General features: G+C 40.2%; 1 protein-coding gene across 1 annotated transcript in view; it reads right to left on the reverse strand.

The window, feature by feature from the left end:
- col22a1 (collagen, type XXII, alpha 1) overlaps positions 1 to 22,298 on the reverse strand; it is a 328,136-nt gene that overhangs the window by 270,275 nt on the left and 35,563 nt on the right. Inside the window, exon 3 of the mRNA XM_063048837.1 lies at positions 15,846 to 16,412. Coding sequence (XP_062904907.1) covers positions 15,846 to 16,412 — 567 coding nt within the window. The remainder of the gene's footprint in view (positions 1 to 15,845; positions 16,413 to 22,298) is intronic.

A 22,298-nucleotide genomic window follows, 5' to 3' on the forward strand; every position in this document is an offset into this window, starting at 1 on the left:
ACCTTTGATTCTGCTATCTTTAAGAGCTCTATTAATCTCTTTCTTGAAAGCATCCAGAGGGTTGGCCTCCACAGCCTTCTGGGGCAGAGCGTTCCATATATCCACCACTCTCTGGGTGAAAAAGTTTTTCCTCAACTCTGTTCTAAATGGCCTAACCCAATTTCTTTAACTGTGGCCTCTGGCTCTGGACTCACCCATCAGCGGGAACATGCTTCCTGCCTCCAGAGTGTCCAATCCCTTAATAATCTTATATGTTTCAATAAGATCCCCTCTCAGCCTTCTAAATTAAAGAGTATACAAGCCCAGTCGCTCCAATCTTTCGACATATGACAGCCCCGCCATCCCGGGAATTAACCTTGTGAACCTACGCTGCACTCCCTCAATAGCAAGAATGTCCTTCCTCAAATTTGGAGACCAAAACTGCACACAGTATTCCAGGTGTGGTCTCACCAGGGCCCTGTACAGCTGCAGAAGGACCTCTTTGCTCTTATACTCAATTCCCCTTGTTATGAAGGCCAGCATGCCATTAGCTTTCTTCACTGCCTGCTGTACTTGCATGCTTGCTTTCAGTGATTGATGTACAAGAACACCTAGATCTCGTTGTACTTCCTCTTTTCCTAACTTAACTCCATTTAGATAATAATCTGCCTTCCGGTTCTTACCACCAAAAGTGGATAACCTCACATTTATCCACGTTAAACTGCATCTGCCATGCATCTACCCACTCACCCAGCCTGTCCATGTCGCCCTGCATTCTCATGACATCCTCCTCACATTTCACACTGCCACCCAGCTTTGTGTCATTGGCAAATTTGCTAATGTTACTTTTAATTCCCTCAACTAAATCATCAATCTATATTTTAAACAGCTGCAGTCCCAGCACTGAACCCTGCGGTACCCCACTGGTCACCACCTGCCATTCCGAAAGGGACCCATTAATCGCAACTCTGTTTTCTGTCAGCCAGTCAATTTTCAATCCATGTCAGTATTCTGCCCCCAATACCATGTGCCCTAATTTTGCCCACTAATCTCCTATGTGGGACTTTATCAAAGGCTTTCTGAAAGTCCAGGTACACTGCATCCACTGGCTCTCCCTTGTCCATTTTCATAGTTACATCCTCAAAAAATTCCAGAAGGTAAGTCAAGCACGATTTCCCCTTCGTAAATCCATGCTGACTCGGACCAATCCTGTTACTGCTATCTAGATGTGTCGTAATTTCATCTTTTATAATTGACTCCAGCATCTTTCCCACCACCAACATCAGGCTAAACGGTCTATAATTCCCTATTTTCTCTCTTCCTCCCTTCTTGAAGAGAGGGACAACATTAGCCACCCTCCAATCCACAGGAACTGATCATGAATCTATAGAACATTGGAAAATGATTACCAATGCGTCCCCGATTTCTAAAGCCACCTCCTTAAGTACCCTGGGATGCAGACCATCAGTTCCCGGGGACTGCCTTCAGACCCAACAGCCTATCCAACACCATTTCCTGCCTGATATAAATTTCATTCGATTCATCCATTACCCTACGTCCTTTGGCCACTATTACATCTGGGAAATTGTTTGTGTCTTCCCCACTGAAGACAGATCAAAAGTACCTGTTCAACTCGTCTGCTATTTCCTTGTTCCCCATAATAACTTCACCCGCTTCTGTCTTCAAGGGCCCAATTTTGGTCTTAACTATTTTTTTCCTTTTCACATACCTAAAGAAGCTTTGACTATCCTCCTTTATTGGCTAGTTTATCTTCGTACCTCATTTTCGCTCCTAGAGGAGAAAAAATGCTTCCTCGAGGACTGTTCCTCATTTGCTTGCCCACCTGAATCTTTATGAGTGCCATCATTGCTGGACCTACTCATTCGGCAATAACACACTCTATTAGCTGGAAGAGTTTTGTTCATTTTGCCCTTGACAAGCTGCATTGCATTGATTAGACCTGCCATGCTTCATGCAAAATATGATCATATTTTAGCACAAGAGAAACCAATGCTGTGCTGAGGGCAACAATTTCAGTTTCAATGTAGTGTTAATTCTAGCAAAGCCTCATGAACCTTGCACGTGAAATTCTCTCTCTTTCTGTCAAATTCCAAAAAGCTTAGGGTGACTAGTACTGCAAAAGGAATGGATGGGATAGAGTTTGCCAAATGTGTTCAGGAAAGTTTTCTTAATCAGTAGGTAGTAGTCTCAACCAGAGAGTGTGGGTTACTATTAAGGAATGGGATAGAGCAGGGGAAACCTTTGCATCTAGTGATCATAATGCCACTAATTTCAAATAAATATTGAAAAAGATCAGTCTGGTTCTCAGGTTGAGATTCTAAATTAGAGAAAGGCCAATTTTGATGGTATCAGAAAGGATCTGGCAAGTGTAGATTGGGATAGGCTGTTTTCTGGTAAAGGTGTACTTAGCAGCAAGTGGGAGGCCATCAAAAGTGAAATCCTGAGAGTACAAAACTTGTTTGTTCCTAGCAGAATAAAGGGTAAAGATAACAGGTTTAAGGAACCTTGGTTATTAAGGGATATTGAGGCTCTGGTCAAGAAAAAAAGGAGTGCATAGCAGGTATAGGCAGTTAGAAAAAAATTGAAGTACTTATGGAGTATAAGAGCTGCAAGAGAACACTTAAGAAAGAAATTAAGAGGGCTTAAAGAAGGCATGAGATTTCCCTAGCTGACAGGGTAAGGAAAATCCCAAGGAAATCTACGGATATGTTAAGAGCAAAAAGATAGTGAAAGACAAAACTGGTCCTCTGGAAGAACAGAATGGTAATCCATGCAGGGAGCCAAAAGAGATGGGGGAGAACTTAAATGATTTTTTTTTTGAATCTGTATTCACTCAGGAGATGGACACAGAGTCGATAAAAGTGAGGCAAAGCAGTATCGACTTCATGGTCCCTATACAGTTTACAGAGGAGGGAGCGTTTGCTATCTTGAAGCAAATTAGGTTCAATAAATACCCAGGACTTGACAATGTGTTCGCTTGGACCTAGCAGGGATAGTTAAATCATCCTTAGTGACAGGCGAGATACTGGACATTGGAAGATAGCTAATATTGTTCCGCTGTTTAAGAAAGGCTCTAAATATAAACCAGAAAATTATGGACCGGTGATCTTTATATCTGTAGTGGGAAAGATATTGTAAGAGACCAGATATATGAGTATTTAGGTAAACACGGGCTAATTAGGAATAGTCAGCATGGCTTCATGTGTGGCTTCATGTAATAGTGCTTTTCAAGGAAGTTACTCAGAAAGTTGATGAAGAAAAGCAGTGAATGTTGTTTACGTGGACATTAGCAAGACATTTGACAGGGTCCCTCATGAAAGGTTGGTCAAGAAGGTTGTCACTCAGCATTCAAGATGAGATAGTAAGTTGGATTAGACATTGGCTTTGTAGTAGAAGCCAGAGAGTGGTAGTAGATGTTTGCCTCTCTGAGTGGAGGCCTGTAACTAGTGGAGTGCCACAGAGATTGGGGTGTTGTTGTTTGTCATCTATATCAATGAGATGGATGATAATGTGGTTAACTGGATCATCAAATTTGCAGATGACACCAAGATTGCGGGTGTAGTGGATACAAGAAAGACTATCAGAACTTGCAGTGGGATCTGAACCAACTGGAGAAATGGGCTGGAAAATGGCAGATGGAATCTAATGCACACAAGTGTGAGATGTTGCACTTTGGGAGATCAACCAGAGTACTTTTTATTTTAATATTTAAAATATTTAAAATATCGGTGTCTGCAGGTGAGGTGCCGGAGGATTGGAGAGTGGCTCATGTTGCTCCGTTGTTTAAAAAAGGATTGAAAAGTAATCCGGGAAATTATAGGCCGGTAAGTTTAATGTCGGTAGTAGGTAAATTATTGGAGGGAGTACTAAGAGACAGAATCTACAAGCATTTGGATAGACAGGGACTTATTAGGGAGTGTCAACATGGCTTTGTGCGTGGTAGGTCATGTTTGACCAATCTATTGGAGTTTTTCGACGAGGTTACCAGGAAAGTGGATGAAAGGAAGGCAGTGGATATTGTCTACATGGACTTCAGTAAGGCCTTTGACAAGGTCCCGCATGGGAGGTTAGTTAGGAAAATTCAGTCGCTAGGTATACATGGAGAGGTGGTAAATTGGATTAGACATTGGCTCAATGGTAGAAAACAAAGAGTGGTAGTGGAGGATTGCTTCTCTGAGTGGAGGCCTGTGACTAGTGGTGTGCCACAGGGATCAGTGCTGGGTCCATTGTTATTTGTCATCTATATCAACGACCTGGATGACAATGTGGTAAATTAGATCAGCAAATTTCCTGATGATACAAAGATTGGAGGTGTAGTAGACAGTGAGGAAGGTTTTCAGAGCCTGCAGAGGGACTTGGACCAGCTGGAAAAATGGGCTGAAAAATGGCAGATGGAGTTTAATACTGACAAGTGTGAGGTATTGCACGTTGGAAGGACAAACCAAGGTAGAACATACAGAGTTAATGGTAAGGCACTGAGGAGTGCAGTAGAACAGAGGGATCTGGGAATACAGATACAAAATTCCCTAAAAGTGGCGTCACAGGTAGATAGGGTTGTAAAGAGAGCTTTTGGTACATTGGCCTTTATTAATCAAAGTATTGAGTATAAAAGCTGGAATGTTATGATGAGGTTGTGAGGCCGAATCTGGAGTATTGTGTTCAGTTTTGGTCACCAAATTACAGGAAGGATATAAATAAGGTTGAAAGACTGCAGAGAAGGTTTACCAGGATGTTGCCGGGACTTGAGAAACTCAGTTACAAAGAAAGGTTGAATAGGGGTTAGGACTTTATTTCCTGGAGCATAGAAGAATGAGGGGAGATTTAATAGAGGTATATAAAATTATGATGGGTATAGATAGAGTGAATGCAAGCAGGCTTTTTCCACTGAGGCAAGGGGAGAAAAAAACCAGAGGACATGGGTTAAGGGTGAGGGGGAAAAAGTTTAAAGGGAACATTAGGGGGCTTCTTCACACAGAGAGTGGTGGGAGTATGGAATGAGCTGCCAGAGGAGGTGGTAAATGCGGGTTCTTTTTTAACATTTAAGAATAAGTTGGACAGATTGGAAGGGAGGTGTATGGAGGGATATGGTCCGTGTACAGGTCAGTGGGACTAGGCAGTAAATGGTTCGGCACAGCCAAGAAGGGCCAAAAGGCCTGTTTTTGTGCTGTAGTTTGGTTTCTATGGTTTCTTTCTACTTCTTATACAGTGAATGGTAGGGCATTGAAGAGTGCTGCAGAGCAAAGACATCTGGTAAGACAGGTCTATAATTCATTGGAAGTGGCAAAACATGTAGATAGGGTTGTAAAGACACCTTTTGGTACATTGGCCTACATAAATCAAATTATTGAATACAGGAGACGGGAAGTTAAGTTGAAAACGTTGGTGAGACCTAATTTGGAGTATTGTCCACTGTTTTGGTTACTGACCCAAAGAAAGATGTAATAAGGTTGAAAGAGTACAGAGAAAATTTACAATTATGTTTCCGTGACTGGAGTATCTGAGTTATAAGGAAATATCGAATAGGTTAGGATTTTATTCTTTGGAACATGAGGGGAGATTTGATAGAGGTATACAAAATTATGAGGGCTAAAAATAGGGTACATGCAAGCAGGTTTTTTCCACTGAGGTTGGGTGAGACTACAACTAGAGTTCATTGGTTAAGGGTGAAAAGGGGAAACTTCTTCACTTAGAGGGTCATGAGAGTGTGGAAAGAGCTGCCAGTACAAGTGATGCCTGTGAGCTTGATTTCAACGCTTAAGAGAGGTTTGGATGGACATGGATGGTAGGGGTATGGAGGGCTATGGTCCTGGTGCACATCGAAGGAGTGGGCATTTTAAATAGTTGGGCACAGACTAGAAGGGCTGAAGGGCCTGTTTTGGTGTGGGTACTTTTCCACGACTCTGACTCACAATGTTGTTTTAACATCAAAGAGTAGGGAGCAAGTTCAAGGACTGGATCATTAAAGAGGCTTCAAAATCCAGTTATGGTTTGAAAAATAAAAGGAGAAAATTGCAAAATGAAGGACAAACTATCCTTCCCCTCAGTGGAAGAGGGTAAGATACTATATTATGAAGTTAAAGGAGTGGATTATACAGGATCAAATATCTCACTGTTTGATATTACCTAAGAGAGGTGCGAATGAGATTGTCAATTGATTTTTGAGGCATCAGCCAGGATCTTGAATTTCCTTCATGGAATTAAAAGGCAGTGAAATCATGAAGAAAATGGAATTAACTGAAGATTGCAGATATAGGGCTCAAAAAGTTTGCTTTAGAAATCAATTCAGGCATTAGGAAGCAGCTTTAAAACAGGAAGATAACACACACAGCCAAAGACTCATGTGAAAACATAACCTTGACAATAATTGAATATAATTTTAAAAAGTCTGACTTAGAAATGAATAAGTGCTGTTGTGCAGTTCACGATGCTTTCTGGGGGAAAAGACCAAGTAGCTGATAGAATCAGGGTCAAGGGCACGTGAGAATCAAAGCTCCTTCTTGCAGCTCAACAGTGATGTTATTGAAGCAGAAATGACACTTTTATTTAAATAACTGACAACTCAGTGACCAAAGCATATAACCTCCTGTTTGAAAGTCGAATGGCATTTTATTGATGTGTTAAATAACTTTAGTAAATACTACGACACTTCAGATACAGTATGCTTGACCTTCAGTCCAATTTAAACGGCTTCTGTCTCCTAACAGAGGAACTCACTGTTGAACTGGAAATCATACCAAGCATATCTTTCAATGTGACATCAAATGGTTTCCGTTGAGGAGTTAAAATCTCACATGAATGTGATTGATGGAGTTGTTCCTCAGGGCGTAGCAACGGGAAAATTTCAGTTCCCACATTATTAATGGCTAGCAGAAAGACTGCACCCCTACAAAACCATATATCTGTGCCTATGATACAGTTGTTTCCAAACTAAATGTATATATACACATAATTAAAAATGTTTTAACCAATTCAGACCAGACATAAATAAAGAATGGGAAGCAATCTTGCCTACTTAAAGTTATTTCTTCTTTTAGATGAGCTCTTTTGAAAGGATAAACTGGATTACTGTACCCCTGAGCATAATCTAACATTAACCTAGATCATGGTTAATGGGCAGATTATCAATTCCATCTACTGGCCTTGTTTCCATGACTCTTACTTCAAAAGCTTTACCACTGAGTAATTCAACCAATGTTTGGGGGTGAAAGTTCTAGATTTCAGCTACACACTGTATATCAAGAAGTACTACACACTGTGTGAGGAAGTATTTCTTGAATCAAGCCCATGAGTGATTGAGCTCTAAGTTTTAAGATCATGCCCTTTTGTTAGCATGACCATCATTGTTCTTGGCAAATTTTTCTACTGAAGTGGTTTGCCATTTCCTTCTTCTGGGCAGTGTCTTTACAAGACAAGTGACCCCAGCCATTATTACTCTTCAGAGATTGTCTGCCTGGCGTCAGCATAAACAGGACTTGTGATATGCACTAGCTGCTCATACGACCATCCAACACCTGCTCCCTTGGCTTCATGTGACACTGACTGGGGTTGGGGGATGGCAGCGAAGCAGGTGCCACACCTTGCCCAAGGGTGACCTCAGGCTCATGGAGGGAAGGAGCACCTTACACCCCGACTGGTAGAGACGTAACTTCACCCTGCCAGAGCAGGACTTCGGAAAAATATGGACAACTTCCCTCTATCTTGGTGAAGGAAGATAATGATGATTAAAATCATTATCATTATATCAGCACTGCCTTTGGCCGATTAAAGAATAGGCTATTAGAAAAACAAAACCTCTCACCTGGCATAAAACTCATAATCTACTGGGCAGCATTAACCCTTTCCCTCTTCTGAGTACTGGGCACCTATAATAGACACTTCAAGGCAATTGAGATATGATACATCTCCAATTTTGTCTTTGCAAAATCCTTCAGATACACTGGAAGATAAATGAACCAACATCTATATCCTCTCCTGAGCTAATATCCCCAGCACTGTTACACTCATCAGTTACGTTGGGCAGACAACATCATTCATGTCTGACACTAGATTCCTGAAAGAGGCATTTCTATTCTGAGCCCTTGTCACAGGATGGCATTAGCAGGCAGGCAGGCAGAGTAAAAGTTTCAAGGAGTATGCTCAAGATGTCCTTGAAAAACATGCTATATCCCCACTGACTCCTGGAATCTCTAGTTCACTACTGCTTAAAGTAAGAAGAAGCATTCATAAAATTGTACAGCACAAAAAAAAGGCAGGCCATTTGGCCCAACTTATCCATACTGGTCAAGATGTCTGTCTGAGTTGATTCCATTTGCTTGTGTTTGGCCCATAATCCTCCAAACCTTTTCTATCCATATACCTGTCAGAATGGTTTTGTGAACCTCAAGGTAATTTATGGGGAGCACATACAACCCATGTTTGAATGATGGAAAAAGTGCACCACTTTTCAAACTATCTATTCCCTGCCATTTTATCCTTAGGCACAATCTGTAGTTCCCACAGTAGCCTCATCACCCTCTTCAAACCCCACAGAAGTGGAGGGAACACTGAAGAAGAATTCAATCTGTCTTCACAATTTAAAGGTTTAAAATATTGAGTGCACAGTAATCCAGAGAACGTGTTCAAATCTGCCACCCCAATCGGGGGTGAAGGGTAGACATACCAAAGTTCAGGGAACTACGGTTGATGAGAGATATCGAGGTTCTGATAAGCAGAAGGAAGGAACATGAGGTAAGGAACATTGCAATTAGGCAACTGGGAAAAAATGAATCCCTTGACAAATCTAAAAAGTTTAAGACCAGACTTAGGAGGGAAACCAGGAGGGCAAAAAGAGAGTATAAATAGAGATGGGAGGCAGGATTAAAGATAATCCCAACAGTTTCCTCAGTTATATTGATAGTACAGGTTTGACTAGGAAGAGACTAGATATGCCTAGGGACCATTATATGTGAGACCGCAGGAGATGGTTGGGATTCTTAACGTCTGTTTCTCCTCGATGTTTACTAAGGAGAATATCATGGATGCTAAAGAAATGTAGGTAATAAGTTTCTATGCTGTATTGCTTTATGACTCTATCTGCAAGAGGTGATTGATAAGTTCGTGGCCTAAGGTAGAAGGAGATGAGTTGACCTGCATGTGCATGTAACGAGAGCTGTAGCATCTCCTTCTACCTAAGGCCACAAACTTATCAATCACCCATCTGTGGGCACTTTCTGGAGGTCCAAGATCTGTATGCTCCACAACCGCTGGACTAAGTGTGTAAATGTAGGAGGAGAATATGTTGAAAAATAAATGTGCTAGGTTTTCTAAAATTGACTCCTTCTACCTTAGACCACGGACATATCAATCACCCTGTGTAAGAGTTCGTATAGTAAGCACATTACGAAGAAGGAGGTATTTGCAGCCTTAGTGAATGACCAAGTGCACACCTAGACCTTATGAGAGGTCAGGAAAAAAATTGTGGAGGTCCTTTTAAAGGTATTTGCTTCTCTGTTAGTCACTAGCAAATATCCAGAAGACTGGTGAGTGGCTAATGTTTTTCTGTTGTTAAAGAAGGACAAGAAGGACAAGAAGGACAGGCCAGAGAATTGCAGGCCAGTGATCCAGACTTCAGATATTGGGACATTACTGGAGGGAATTCTGAGGGACAAGATCCACCATGACTTGGATAGTTGAGGCCAGACCTGGAACAGTCAGTACAACTTTGGCATGCAAGGTCATGTCTGATAAATCTTTCAGAGGTTCTCAAAGAGGAAATGGAGGTGATAGATGAAGGTAGGGATATCATCTATGTGGACTTTAGTGAGACCTCTGGCGAGTGTTGCATAGGAGACCGATCTAGCAGATTACGTTGCAAGGGATTCGGGAAGAGCTAGAGAAGGAGATCCAGAATTGACCCAATGATGGAAGCAGAGAATGATGGTTGGAGGCTTGTTAATAGCAGAGTGCTCCAGGGATCAGAATTGGGACTCCTTATTCATTATTCACATAAATTATTTGAATATGAATGTACATGGCATGATTAGCAAGTTTGCTAATGACACTAGATTAGAAGGTTTTGGGTATAGTGAATCAGATTACAATGAATTACAGGGATCTCGATCAGTTAAGGAGATGAGCTGAGGAATGGCAAATGGATTTCATCTTGGATAAGTGTGAGTTGACATATTTTGGGCATTCAAACCAGGGCAGGAGCTGTACAATGGATAGCAGGGTACTGACAAAAGTGTTGTGGAACAGAGGGACTTGGGAGTATAAGTACACAGTTCACTGAGAACGGCTGTGCAAGTAGACGGGGTGGTGAAGAGGACATTTAACATGCTGGCTTCCATCGATTAGGGCATCAAGCTTAGGAATAGGGACATGTGGCAGTTACACAAGTCATTTGTGAGAATGCACTTGGAGTATTGTGCACAGCTTTTTTCACCCTGTTATAGGAAAGACGTTGTCAAGCTGGAAAGGGTGCAGAAGATATTTACGAGGATGCTGCCTAGATTAGAGGCCCTGAGTTTTAGGGAAAGGTTTATTCCCTGGAGAATCAGAGAATGAAGGGTGACCTCACAGAAGCTTCTAAATTCAAGAAGGATATAAATAATGTGGAGAAACCCAGAGCAGGTGAGTCCAAAAATTAATGGGCACAGATAAAAGATAAGAAGAGAGATTTGAAAGAGACCTGAGAGGTAATTTCTTTACACAGAGGGTAGTAAATACTTGGAATAGGCTGACGGAGAAAGTAATCAAGGTAGGTCCAACTGCAAAATTTAAGAAGTATTTTGATAGTTAGTTGGAGGGTAGGGACTTGGACGGTTATGGGCTGAATGTGGGCAACTGGGACCAGCAAAAAAAGCCATTTGAATGGAAAAAAAGCTGGTAATAAAACAAAATATGACTTGCAATTTTCACCTTACCTTGAAAATTTACAGACGTCCTTTAAGAAAAGAATCCATCTGTCTCCAGTCTAATACGAGCTGGTTTAAAATTCTATTCCTACACCAACCTGTATGGCTCTAAGTGGGACTAAATACTCATAAACAGTGGTTCAGGGACTTCTGATTCTGCCACACAGCTCCAGTGACGCAGGTTTAAGCCTGACTACTGGTGCTGTCTGTATGGAGCTTGTACATTCTCTCAGTGTCTGCATTGTTTTTCTCTTGGTGCTCTACTCCCAAGTTAGAGTCAGCCATTTCACTGGTTACATTGCTGTTGCAAATTGCACCTGGTGTATGTGGGGGAAAGGTTAATCAGTATGTAATTGATCATCATACAAGAGAGAATAGGAAAAATGTTGGGAAAACAGGATTAGTGAGATCACTCTGAAAGCTGACATAATATTAGGGGTGGGTGGAGGAGAAATGGGATTTGTGTAGGTGAGTGTTTGATCGTTAGCACAGACATGGTGGGCCAAAAGGTCTCTTTCAATGCTGTATGACTGTAGGACTCTATCACTAGGAATGCACCAGCAGTGTGCTTAGCACCAAGTTCATGGATAAATCATGTTAATAAACAGGTGGCACAAAACCTAAATCAGGTTAAATGAGTGCCAGCTAATTGCACATCACAAACCTAGGCCTAACTTTGTGTATTATCCAAATTTAGTTTCTTGTGTATGTATGAAATCTTGAGTCCGGCCAAGAAAGCACAACAGATCTGTCAATTTAATAATGAGACTTCAATTTAAATACATGCCCCAGCTGACTTTGGTAAAACCTTGCTTAGATTAAATCTTCAAAGTCTGAATCCAACTGAGCGCAGTTTGTTGGGTAATTTATCCCTTTAAGCAAAATGTTGGTATGCACACAGAGAGAGACATGCCTCACTGAGCACAGGCTGTCAGAACTAATAGCTCTTTTTCTCTTACAGCGTATAATGAGAGGTCATTCTTTAACATAATCTCTTCTCATCTGATGGACAGGTGTGGGATAAGGATGGGGAGGGGGTGAAGGAAAGGGCAGGTGGAGAGAAACTAGCTAATTACCTGAACTTCCCTCTGCTGTAAAGCCTACATCTTGGGGAAATGAGGGTACAATTTAAATAGCAGTTGCCTAAGTGCATGAAATGATTTATTGCTGTTAAAGGGAAAAAGGTGTGCCAGAATACCAAAGGTAAACGGAATATCTAACAATATAATTGTCAATCTTTCCATTATGAGTGACTGCACCAAGTACAGTCAGGCCTAGCTGACTGGTCAAATGCTTAGAAGTGACTGGCTGCTGGCAGCTGTTGAATTTACAGATGTTACTCAGTTGCACTGATTAGAGTAGGCAAGGTTGCATGAGTAATTTCAAAGTATGTTAACGTACGTAAAAGAATCAAAAAGAATCACCTGGGGTGAGTTGTGAATGGCTGAGCTATATTCTTATTCATATTGAGCCTTTAGATTGAAACAATTAGCAATATCTTATAAACAAAAAGTTAACATCTGCATTCAAGCTAATGACTGAAGAGTTTCAGAGCTACAACATTTCACAATCAAATGCTTGAAAATTTGCTTCCAATCTTGCTCTCCCTTTTGTTACTTTTCCTATTGCAAATAGCAATACCTGGCAAAAAATACAGTACTATGGACTGTGGGATTAATTATAAACATAAGAGATTCAGTGGATACTAACATTTTGACAAACTTGTATAGATGAGTATATTGACTGGCTGCATCACAGCCTGGTATGGAAACATCAATGCCCTTGAACGGAAAATCCTACAGAAAGTAATTGGATATGGCCCAGTCCATCACAGGTCGAGTCTTCCCCACCATTGAGCACATCTACACAAAACATTGACAGAGGAAAGCAGCATCCATCATCAGGGACCCCCACCACTCAGGACATGCTGTCTTCTCACTGCATCCATCAGGAAGAAGATATAGGTGCCTCAGGACTCACACCACCAGGTTCAGGAACAGTTACTACCCGCAACGATGAAGCTCTTGAACCAAAGAGGATAACTTAACTCAACTTCATTTTGGCATTGAAATTCCCACAACCTATGGACTCACTTTCAAGGACTCTTCATCTCATGTTCTCGATATTTATTGCTTATTTGCTGTATTTATTATTATTATTATTATTTCTTTCTTTTTGTATTTGCACAGTTTGTATCTTGCACACCAATTGAACACCCAAGTTGGTGTTGGCCTTCAATGATTCTATTGTGGTTATTATTCTATTATGGATGTATTGTGTATGCCTGCAAGAAAATGAATCTCATTGTTGTATATAGTGGTATATATATACTTTGGTAATAAATTTACTTTGAACTTTGAACTTCAAAATGCTGGAGGAACTTAGCAGGTCAGCAACATCTATGGAGAGGAATGAACAGTCAATGTTTTGGGTTGAGAAAGGTCTTTTTTATCTAATACATCCTCACTTTTGTAAAGATAATGTACAGATATTATTCTTCATTCTTCAGTTGTTTTAGTTTCAGGATCAATGACAGACAAAATGTTTATCATACTAATGATCTCATAAAGATGGCATTTAAATTTTAAAATAGGATTTTAATGGTAAGTTTCCTAACAGTTTAACAAATGCAAAATAACTCTGCATCAGTATTGCATAATTATCATCTCAAATGCACTAGGCACCACCTGTTTACAGAGATCAGGTTATGCTATTCTAATATCATCTTCTAGAATAATAAAAATTATAACGTAAAAGGAGATAATCTCCTGATGAGTTTGCTTTGGTGTAAATTTAAACAATGAAGCATCCTAACTTTACTTTCCTTCACCTCATCCTGTAGTTTTTATTAGATCTACTGTCCAATTTTTGAATACTTTAAAGTGAAGGTATATTTAAAGTAGAGGTTGATGGCTTCTTTATTAGTAAGGGTAATGATAGAATGGTACAACAGACTCAAAGGGCTGAATGGCCTAATTCTGCTCCTATGTTTTATGGTCCAACGGTCTTAATTCTTTGTAAGAAAAAAAAATGTGGTAGTTCTACACTTTAAAATGATTGGTGACTCGGATAGCTGAATTCCCTGTTTGAACCTTTCTATGTTTAAAAAAAAGTGTGCCCTGAAACGTCCACTGTACCTCTTCCTAGAGATGCTGCCTGACCTGCTGCGTTCACCAGCAACTTTTATGTGTGGTGCCCTTTCTTAAGTTTAGCAATAATCCTTTGTCTTCTCCTTCTTCACATGTGGGTGGGGAGTGGAGGTAGCTGAATATGGATGGATAATTGAAGTATGTTTATCTTCATTGCATATTTTCTTCACTTGTATATGGTGATGTGGAATTGGATAGAAGAAACGCCGGCACGTAATTATGATTTAAACCAGGGCTGGAATTTCAAAAAGTCTTCAAGTGAACAGACTTGTATACAAAGGCACAAACAATTTATGGTGAAGACATATGATTTTATATTTGGGAAGAATTTAAAGCCATATAGACTAAAGCTATTGAGTGGTATGGATAGGCAAAGGGACTGAGAAGTTCAAATGTAAATGTGTGAGATAGCTGCATTATCTAAACTAAAAGAATACCAGGTGTATGGTATAGAACTTGTGTGGGTTTGATACCAAAGAGGCTGTTTCTAGCCTTCTATATTACCACCTTCTAAAACAGTATAGAACAAAGAGCACACTTAAAGTCGAAATAACTTGTAAAATTTTGAAGTAATTAAAGGAGACAGCCATGAACAAAATAGAGCTGGCAAACTATTTTACTCCCTTTTCCAAATATCCTACGGGTGAGACAATCCACATAAAAAAACAGATCGTGGAAACGTCACACTCCATGTTTTTGACATCATTGAGACAAAATGATTTCTAACTGTCCAAAATCTACTGTTGCCTTGGAAGTTAATGCAGTGCCTTTTAATTGTTTATTTTAAATAATTTGTTCGTTTCTCTAGTAGTTAGATGCTCTCATGCATTGAAAATGGAAAGAACAGTCATTAGCTTTCATTTGACTATGTGGCACTTAAAATAAATCATAGACAGAAATAGTTTTGATTACCCTACTCATTTTTGGCCAAGAATGACAAATGGTTAGTACATCTGCAATCCAAATTTGAGCTCCAACATAACTCCAACAACATGGTATAGAAGAGAGTTCATTTTTTTCGTCTTTTCCAGCTTTAGGTAGAGTAACTCAGCATGAAACTTTGTTTGTGCACATAAAAAGGACCAATCATTCAGCTAAACAGAAAATGAGCAGCAGGAACTCCAAGCAAATTTTGAAATGAAGATAAAATAGAGTATTTGTTTCTAGTGCCCATTCACTGCATAAAAATAATAGGCTAGTCAATGAATTGCTTGGAATGCACATCAGAACAACAGTAAGTGTATACACTTACTCAAAAATATACAGTGAATTTGTAAGCCATTCCAGTGTACAAGCTGCACTTCACATGGCTCTCATTCCATCATCAAAGTTCTAAGTACAAAGTATATTTAAATATGCATACTATATGCAACCTTGAAATTCATCTCCTTGTTCTGCAAATGCTTTTACATTTACAACATCTTTTGTGAGTCGAGGAAGAGCCTCCAGAATTCACAGCCCCTTTCATCCACCCTTCCAGCTGTCAGCTCATGTACCACACCCCAATCCCTGCAACAGTAGCCTAATCTGTCAGCAAGCTTTGAGCAGCATTGCTTTAAATTAGACAAGTAGTTTTAAACCTGGAACTCAGGACCCTCCATCAAGGATAATCTTTGTTTTTTTGCTCTCTTATATTTCCTTGCTTTGGGCAATTTGACAACAGTTAACCAATGGATAATGGCAGGTTCTTATATCAGAAAATGAATGCTCAAACATTGTAAGTATGCACATGCTTCTTCAAAACCTCCAGGTAACATCTTGCCTGATGTGCCCCAGCAAGTAACAAACAGCAACCACTTACTTTGACATAATCTCTGCCGTAGTATTCCTCGGATCTTGTCTATGGCATTGAAATCAGTAACATGGAACATGTGAGCAGATTTGGGTTCGGAAGCAATCTCTTCCAGTTCCTCCTCAAGGGCATCACCAACTCCCACAGCGAAGAGCCTGATGCCAGCAGAGTGAGCCAAAGTGGCATTTGGCAAGACTTCATCTTGGCTTCTGCCATCAGTCAGGAGGATTGCTACTTTCTGGATGTTCGGATTATTGGGTCTTCCGCCTTCCCATTGTGAGAAGCTATTCAAAGTGATGTAGCCAATGGCTTCCCCAGTTATGGTGTTCCCACGTCGATACCTGATGCTTGCTGCAGCCTGCTTGATATCTTCTGTGTTTTCATAGGCACCTAAGTTGAACTCAGTGTGTGGCTTGTCACTGTAACTTACAACCGCTACCCTGGTTTTATCAGGACCGATGTCAAAAGTGTCCACCAAGTTGGCCACCCACTGCCTGACCTTTTCAAAATTCTCCTTGCCCACACTATAGGAAGTGTCCAGCAGAAAGACCAAGTCATAGTGGACATTCTTGCAGCCTGTAAAAGAATCAGAGTCAACAGGTAATACATGGTACACATTGAAAAGCATAAGCACTGCACCCCAACGCATTTCACTGCAACATGCTGCCTTGAAACAGTGACAGCCAGAAACATAAAAGAAAGCCCAGCTCTTTCACTTAGCTCCTTTGTGCTCCTTTTGAGCAGAGATCCACTTGAAGTGATGTACGACACAATTGAAGGCTGTTATTATGTGCAGTTCCATAGTTCCAGCCTCCCACAAGAGTTTGCTGAAACCTGCCCTCATCAGACTGAATATATTACAGAAGTTGTTTTTCTGTTAATACTCACAGAAAAAATTCAAAATTGTAAAATTGTTTTCACGTTTAAAGTTTAAAATGTTCAATTTAAAAATATAAATGCTTTGCTGTGTCAGTAACTGAAATTCCTTACTTCATGATTGTAGATATATTGTACATAATTTGCTTTTAACAGGCTTCTTCATGTTGGATCTTTTTATTATCTTGAGGGCAGCATTGCAGCAACAAATTCAGGAGTAACACCCCTTCTCATCCACTGAAAATTTATTCCTTTAGCTAAGTATTAGATGAAATGTTGTAGATAATGTGGCAAACTGTATATTACAACAGTTATGCTCCAAAAATAAAAGTTACATTCTTATAGCATCGCTCATTGATCTGTCATTCATTGAAAGTACAATGAAATTATTTTCAAAGTGTGCTGTAGGAAAATGAAGTAGAAAATTTGTGTGCAGACAGTTCCTAAGATAGTCTCAATCATGTCATCTGAGGTTGGAATATTTCACTTTGTTCAAAGAAAACAATGAAAAATTTAATTTCAATTTATCGTCATACACTTCTTCCAGTTGTACTGCGCTCTTCGTATTGAACTAGAAAGTCGGTTGAAATTAAATACAATCCCTGAAGTGCTATTTTCCCCAAACAAAAGATACTGATTCCTTCTATCGGTGTCAGAGTAGTCAGTGTCAACGCTGGACTATTAAGGTAATCCTATTTTCAACCAAAGGTATAGCTCACGCCAAAGTGACTTCATAGTGATAAACAGGTATAAATACAGTTTCCCCTGTACTTCAAAGAAACTGTGCTTGTAATATTTCCATTGTAAGCTCAAGTTCAAGATTAATTGTCATTCTTCCACACATGAATGCCCATGAATACAGCCAAATGAAACAGTGTTACTCTGGTGTAAAACTGAGTACCAACAGTCATACACAGCACAAGGCACATATAGAAAATATAAGATAGCAGTAAAGTACAGTCACACAAAAAATATATAGCCTAAGAACCTGAGACCATAAATGTTGGAGCAGTCTGCAGTCAAACACAATATGGTTTAGATGAGGAATACACACACTTGGAATTAATTTGCATCACTAGTGCATCTACCAAGAAATGTATTAATGAGGTTTTGATCACAATCTCTCAATAACTAAACAGTGAAGTGATTTAACTTCTAGCCATTTCTATCCCTTAGCCTGTGACTTAGTTGATGCTGTCATTACATGTAAAGTATTAAAAATACTCAGACCTGTGGCATACTAGACAGGTATATGGAGGAATTTAAGGTGGGGGGTTATATGGGAGGCAGGGTTTGAGGGTCGGCACAACAATGTGGGCCGAAGGGCCTGTACTGTGCTGTGCTATTCTATGTTCTATGTTCTATATTGAGCACAGCTATAATTTTTAAAAAGAATAGCATTTAACATATGCCATATTTTTTGTTAATTAATTGTTACTTTAAAAGAATTAAGTTACAACCAGAACTTATGTTCGCAACTGATTGGAATCTAGGGTCGGGCTGGTTGCCAAGGTGCAGCTGAACATAGATAAACTGATCGGTGACAGATGCATCCTGGTGGTGCTTTCACAAAAAGCTTCAGCAGAGTCGCTGATGATTTTATTTTCAAAAAACCAATTTAAATGGCTACCACTGGATCCGATTAGATTAAACAAATAAATGAAATTCATCTTTTGATTTCTTGGTTAATACCCAGAACTATTAGCTATCCATGGGGATTCAGAGAGGCACATTGCATGGAAACAGGTCTTTCATCCCGACTCATCCATATCAGATGCCTGTCTACACTAATCAGATTTGCCTGAGTTTGGCCTCTAGACCTTTGCTACCAATGGAGTTGACTAAATGTCTTTCATATGTTATAATTCTATCCCCTCCTTGGGCAGCTCAGTCCATATAACTGCCACACTGTGTAGAAAACTTACCCCTCAGGTTCCATTTAAATCTGTCCCCTCTCAACTTAAATTTATGCTTACTAGTTTTAGACACCCCAGCCCTGGGAAAAAGACTGTGACTCTCTACTCTATCTATGCTCCCCATAATTTTATAAACCTTTAGAAGCTCGCAGTAAGTGAGAGTACAATGGGCAGGATGAGAACTCAGAGAATAAGTGGTCTTTCGCCACCTCACTTTCTATATATTGGAAAATAGGAAGTAGTGTTCAGAATGTGAGAAGGCCAAACAACATTAGTAAACCATTTTTGGCCAACTGATTGTGGAAAGGAGATGCCAAGTATAATCCCGGGGACAGAATGGTAAAACCAGAGGTGCCTTGAAATGGACCCCAGCCATCATTAAAGTCATGGTATGATGGCACAATGAACCAACTGGTGAGGATGCCATGCAGATCTGCCTGTGGTAGGTGCATTGTACCATCTGCAGCCTCAATCAGCAAGACAGCCAGGTGTAGGGAACCCACCAACTGCATGGTTCTCACCAAGGCATATGCTATTCCCATACTGTAATAGAGTGATGCTCCTTACTATCATTTGACCTAAATGCTGGTATTGCCCATGTATCTCTGGGATCATACTTGGCATCTCCATTCTCAGAATAATTTCAATGGCATTGGTTCAAGAATGTGTCTCATCATCGCAGGTATTGTCAGTGACATCGACATCACAAAAAGTTCAATCATCCCTTGGTCAAATTTGATCTAGGGTGGGAGGAAAGTGAAATCATGTGGAAAATCAGATAGTAGGAATGGAGGGAGAGTGAGGGTTGGGCCCTGTGCAGTGGTAGCATATTTGCAATGGACTGCTGTGAGATGGGAGTAGTTACAGGCAGAGACAGCCATTATTGTTTAATCTCTCCAGTTCACCACAGTGAATGGAAAAGAGCAATAACCCAGAAGAAAAAGGCTAAAAATGCTACACATTTATTCATTGCACCATTGTAAAATAACCTCATCCCCTACCATATTCCCTGGACACCCATGGCTGACTTTCCAGATTCCTCACTAACTTCATCTACACGTTTGCAGTTGAAACCACCGTAGTGGATTGTATCTCAAGTAACGATGAGTTGGAGTAGAGGAAGGAGTTAGGGGGCATAGTGAGCTGATGCCATGACAACAACCTTCCCCTCAATGTCACAAAACAAAAGAGCTGGTCATTGACTACACACAGGGACAGTGCACTTTCAGTGGTGCTGAGGTTGAGAGGGTGAAGAGCTTCAGGTTCTCAGGAGTGAACATCACCGATAGCCTGTCCTGGACCAACCATGTTGAGGTCATGGTCAAAAAAAACCTTAGCAAATGCCTCCACTTCCTCAGAGGATAAAGACATTTGGCATGGTCCCATTGATGTTTATCAGTTCTTATCAATACACCATGGAAAGCATTCTGTCTGGATGCATTAAGGCTTGGTACAGTAACTGCTCTGCATGTGACCTCAAGAAACTACAGGGGGTTGTGGACACAGCTCAGCTCCTCACAGAAACCAACATCCCCTCCATGGACTCTATCTATACTTCTCATTGCGTTAGTAAAGCAGCCAGTATAATCGAAGACTCCACACATCTCAGACATTCTTTCTTCTCACCTCTCCCATCACGAAGATAATACAAAAGTCAGCAAGCACATACCCCTAGGCTCAAGGAGAGTTTCTATCCCGCTGTTACTAGATTATTGAACAGACAAGACCTCTTGTATGATAGGATGGACTGTTGACCTCACAATCTACCTCGTGATCCCGCACTTTGTTTCCCTGCATTGCACTTTCTCTGTAGATCTTACACTTTGTTCTGCATTGTCATTGTTTTACCTTGTTCTACCTCAATACACTGTGTAATGATTTGATTGTTATGCAAGAATAGCTTTCCACTGTATTTTGGTACATGCAAATATAACAAATCAATACAAGTAACTTCCCATCCAGGTACAAGGAGCACTTGTACCTTGCATGGAACTAAATGGTGAAGACATCACTTGACTTTTTAACTTCAATCCTCATCTTTACCAATCGCTCTGAAAAAAAATCACCGTGAAGTTGGAATATGTTACAAATTCATTTTGATTGACAATGCATCATTAAATAATGTATCAGCGGGCTGGAAGGAAGGTGATCAAGGTGGATGTATTAATGTCAGATAAAACATGAGTTTTTAACATTGTGAGCAGAATTAAGGTATGAAAGTTTTTAAACAATTTGCTTGTATCAATAAATTGATTGTTCAAATCCATAAGGGACAAGAATTAATTATGTTCTGATATATTCTCCCACCACCAGCAGAGTTATGCAACTTAACTTCTCTGTGATGATGGAGGAAAGCATATTGGATCACTCCATTTTAGTATATACCTGAAACAATTTTTCCTTATGCAAGCTACACAAAGCAAGGTAAAACAAATTATTGTTCTTGCAATGGTGCTCACCAATGGTTGCGCTCTATCAGAACACATTGAAAGATCTCTTGCCCGATACCAAATATTTTGCATTTACAATTAACTGCCACAGGCTTCTGATCAGTCTGAAGTAGGCTAAATTTATGGACCAGCTGGCACCTTGCTGAAAATAAGTACCATTTTTGCTTTTTTATTGAATGAACACAGCTGAGTTCACAGCTGAGCTGAATCAACTGACCTGCACATGAAGCACCCTGTTATTAGGCGCAGTTCTAAGCAAAAAGCTGTGCCCAATAAAAGGTACAACCTGTTTTGTGATAATCTCTTTATATTAAATGAAAATGGACTGAAAATAGTACTCACAGTTAAAGTGAATGCAGCGCATTGAGCTTTCAGTTAAAGACAGGATTTACATAATGTATATACTCAGTATTAGCACATGAACAGAAAGAAAAAAAACAAAAGAGAATGAGATCAAGAAAGAAAGAGAAAGAAAAGGGAATTATGTTTGCTTCAATGACCTCAGGCATGTAATATTACAGCTAAAGAAACGCTTTGGAGTATGGCTATAGTTGTAGTGCGAGAAACAGAACAACACATTTGTCCATGGCAAGGTCCACAATGAAAGCGTGATCATTATCAGATAATTTGTCTCCCTGATTTTGGGGTGAACTTTCTGGCTTTTCTTCAAAATAGCACCATGAGACTGCAAATATGAGCACTTTGTAGAAAGTGCAAATGCTGGAATCTGGAGCAACAATCTGCTGAAGGAATTCAGTGGGTCAAGCAGCATAGAGGGATGATAGGAATTGTCCACATTTTGGGTTGAAACCCTGCATCGGTCCTGAGAGAAGAGAGGCATAATGGTCAGTATAAAGAGGGGCTGGGGAGTAGTGAAACACCAGTCCCAGGTCATTAGTGGATGTGGAGGGATATAAGATGATAGACAGGGAAAGGGTGCAGGGGTGGAGCTGGCATACTGTGGCAGGTGAATGATTGATGAAGACAGGCAAAGATACAAAGGGAAAAATATAGAGGAGAGGGATCTAGGCTAGGGAAAGAAAGTGTGAAGACTGAAGACAGCTGCTGGAGGAGATAAGCAGGAACACAAAGAGCTACCACCTCATCTGAAAAAACACAGTCACTGACAAGATAGCACTCTCTCTGTCAGTATGTTCAGATATGGCCCAAGTGCAAAGGGAGAGATACTGAAGCGGGTCAATAGTTCACAGATTTTAAAG

This window comes from Mobula hypostoma, chromosome 1 (assembly GCF_963921235.1).
Source record: "Mobula hypostoma chromosome 1, sMobHyp1.1, whole genome shotgun sequence".
Classification (NCBI taxonomy): domain Eukaryota; kingdom Metazoa; phylum Chordata; class Chondrichthyes; order Myliobatiformes; family Myliobatidae; genus Mobula; species Mobula hypostoma.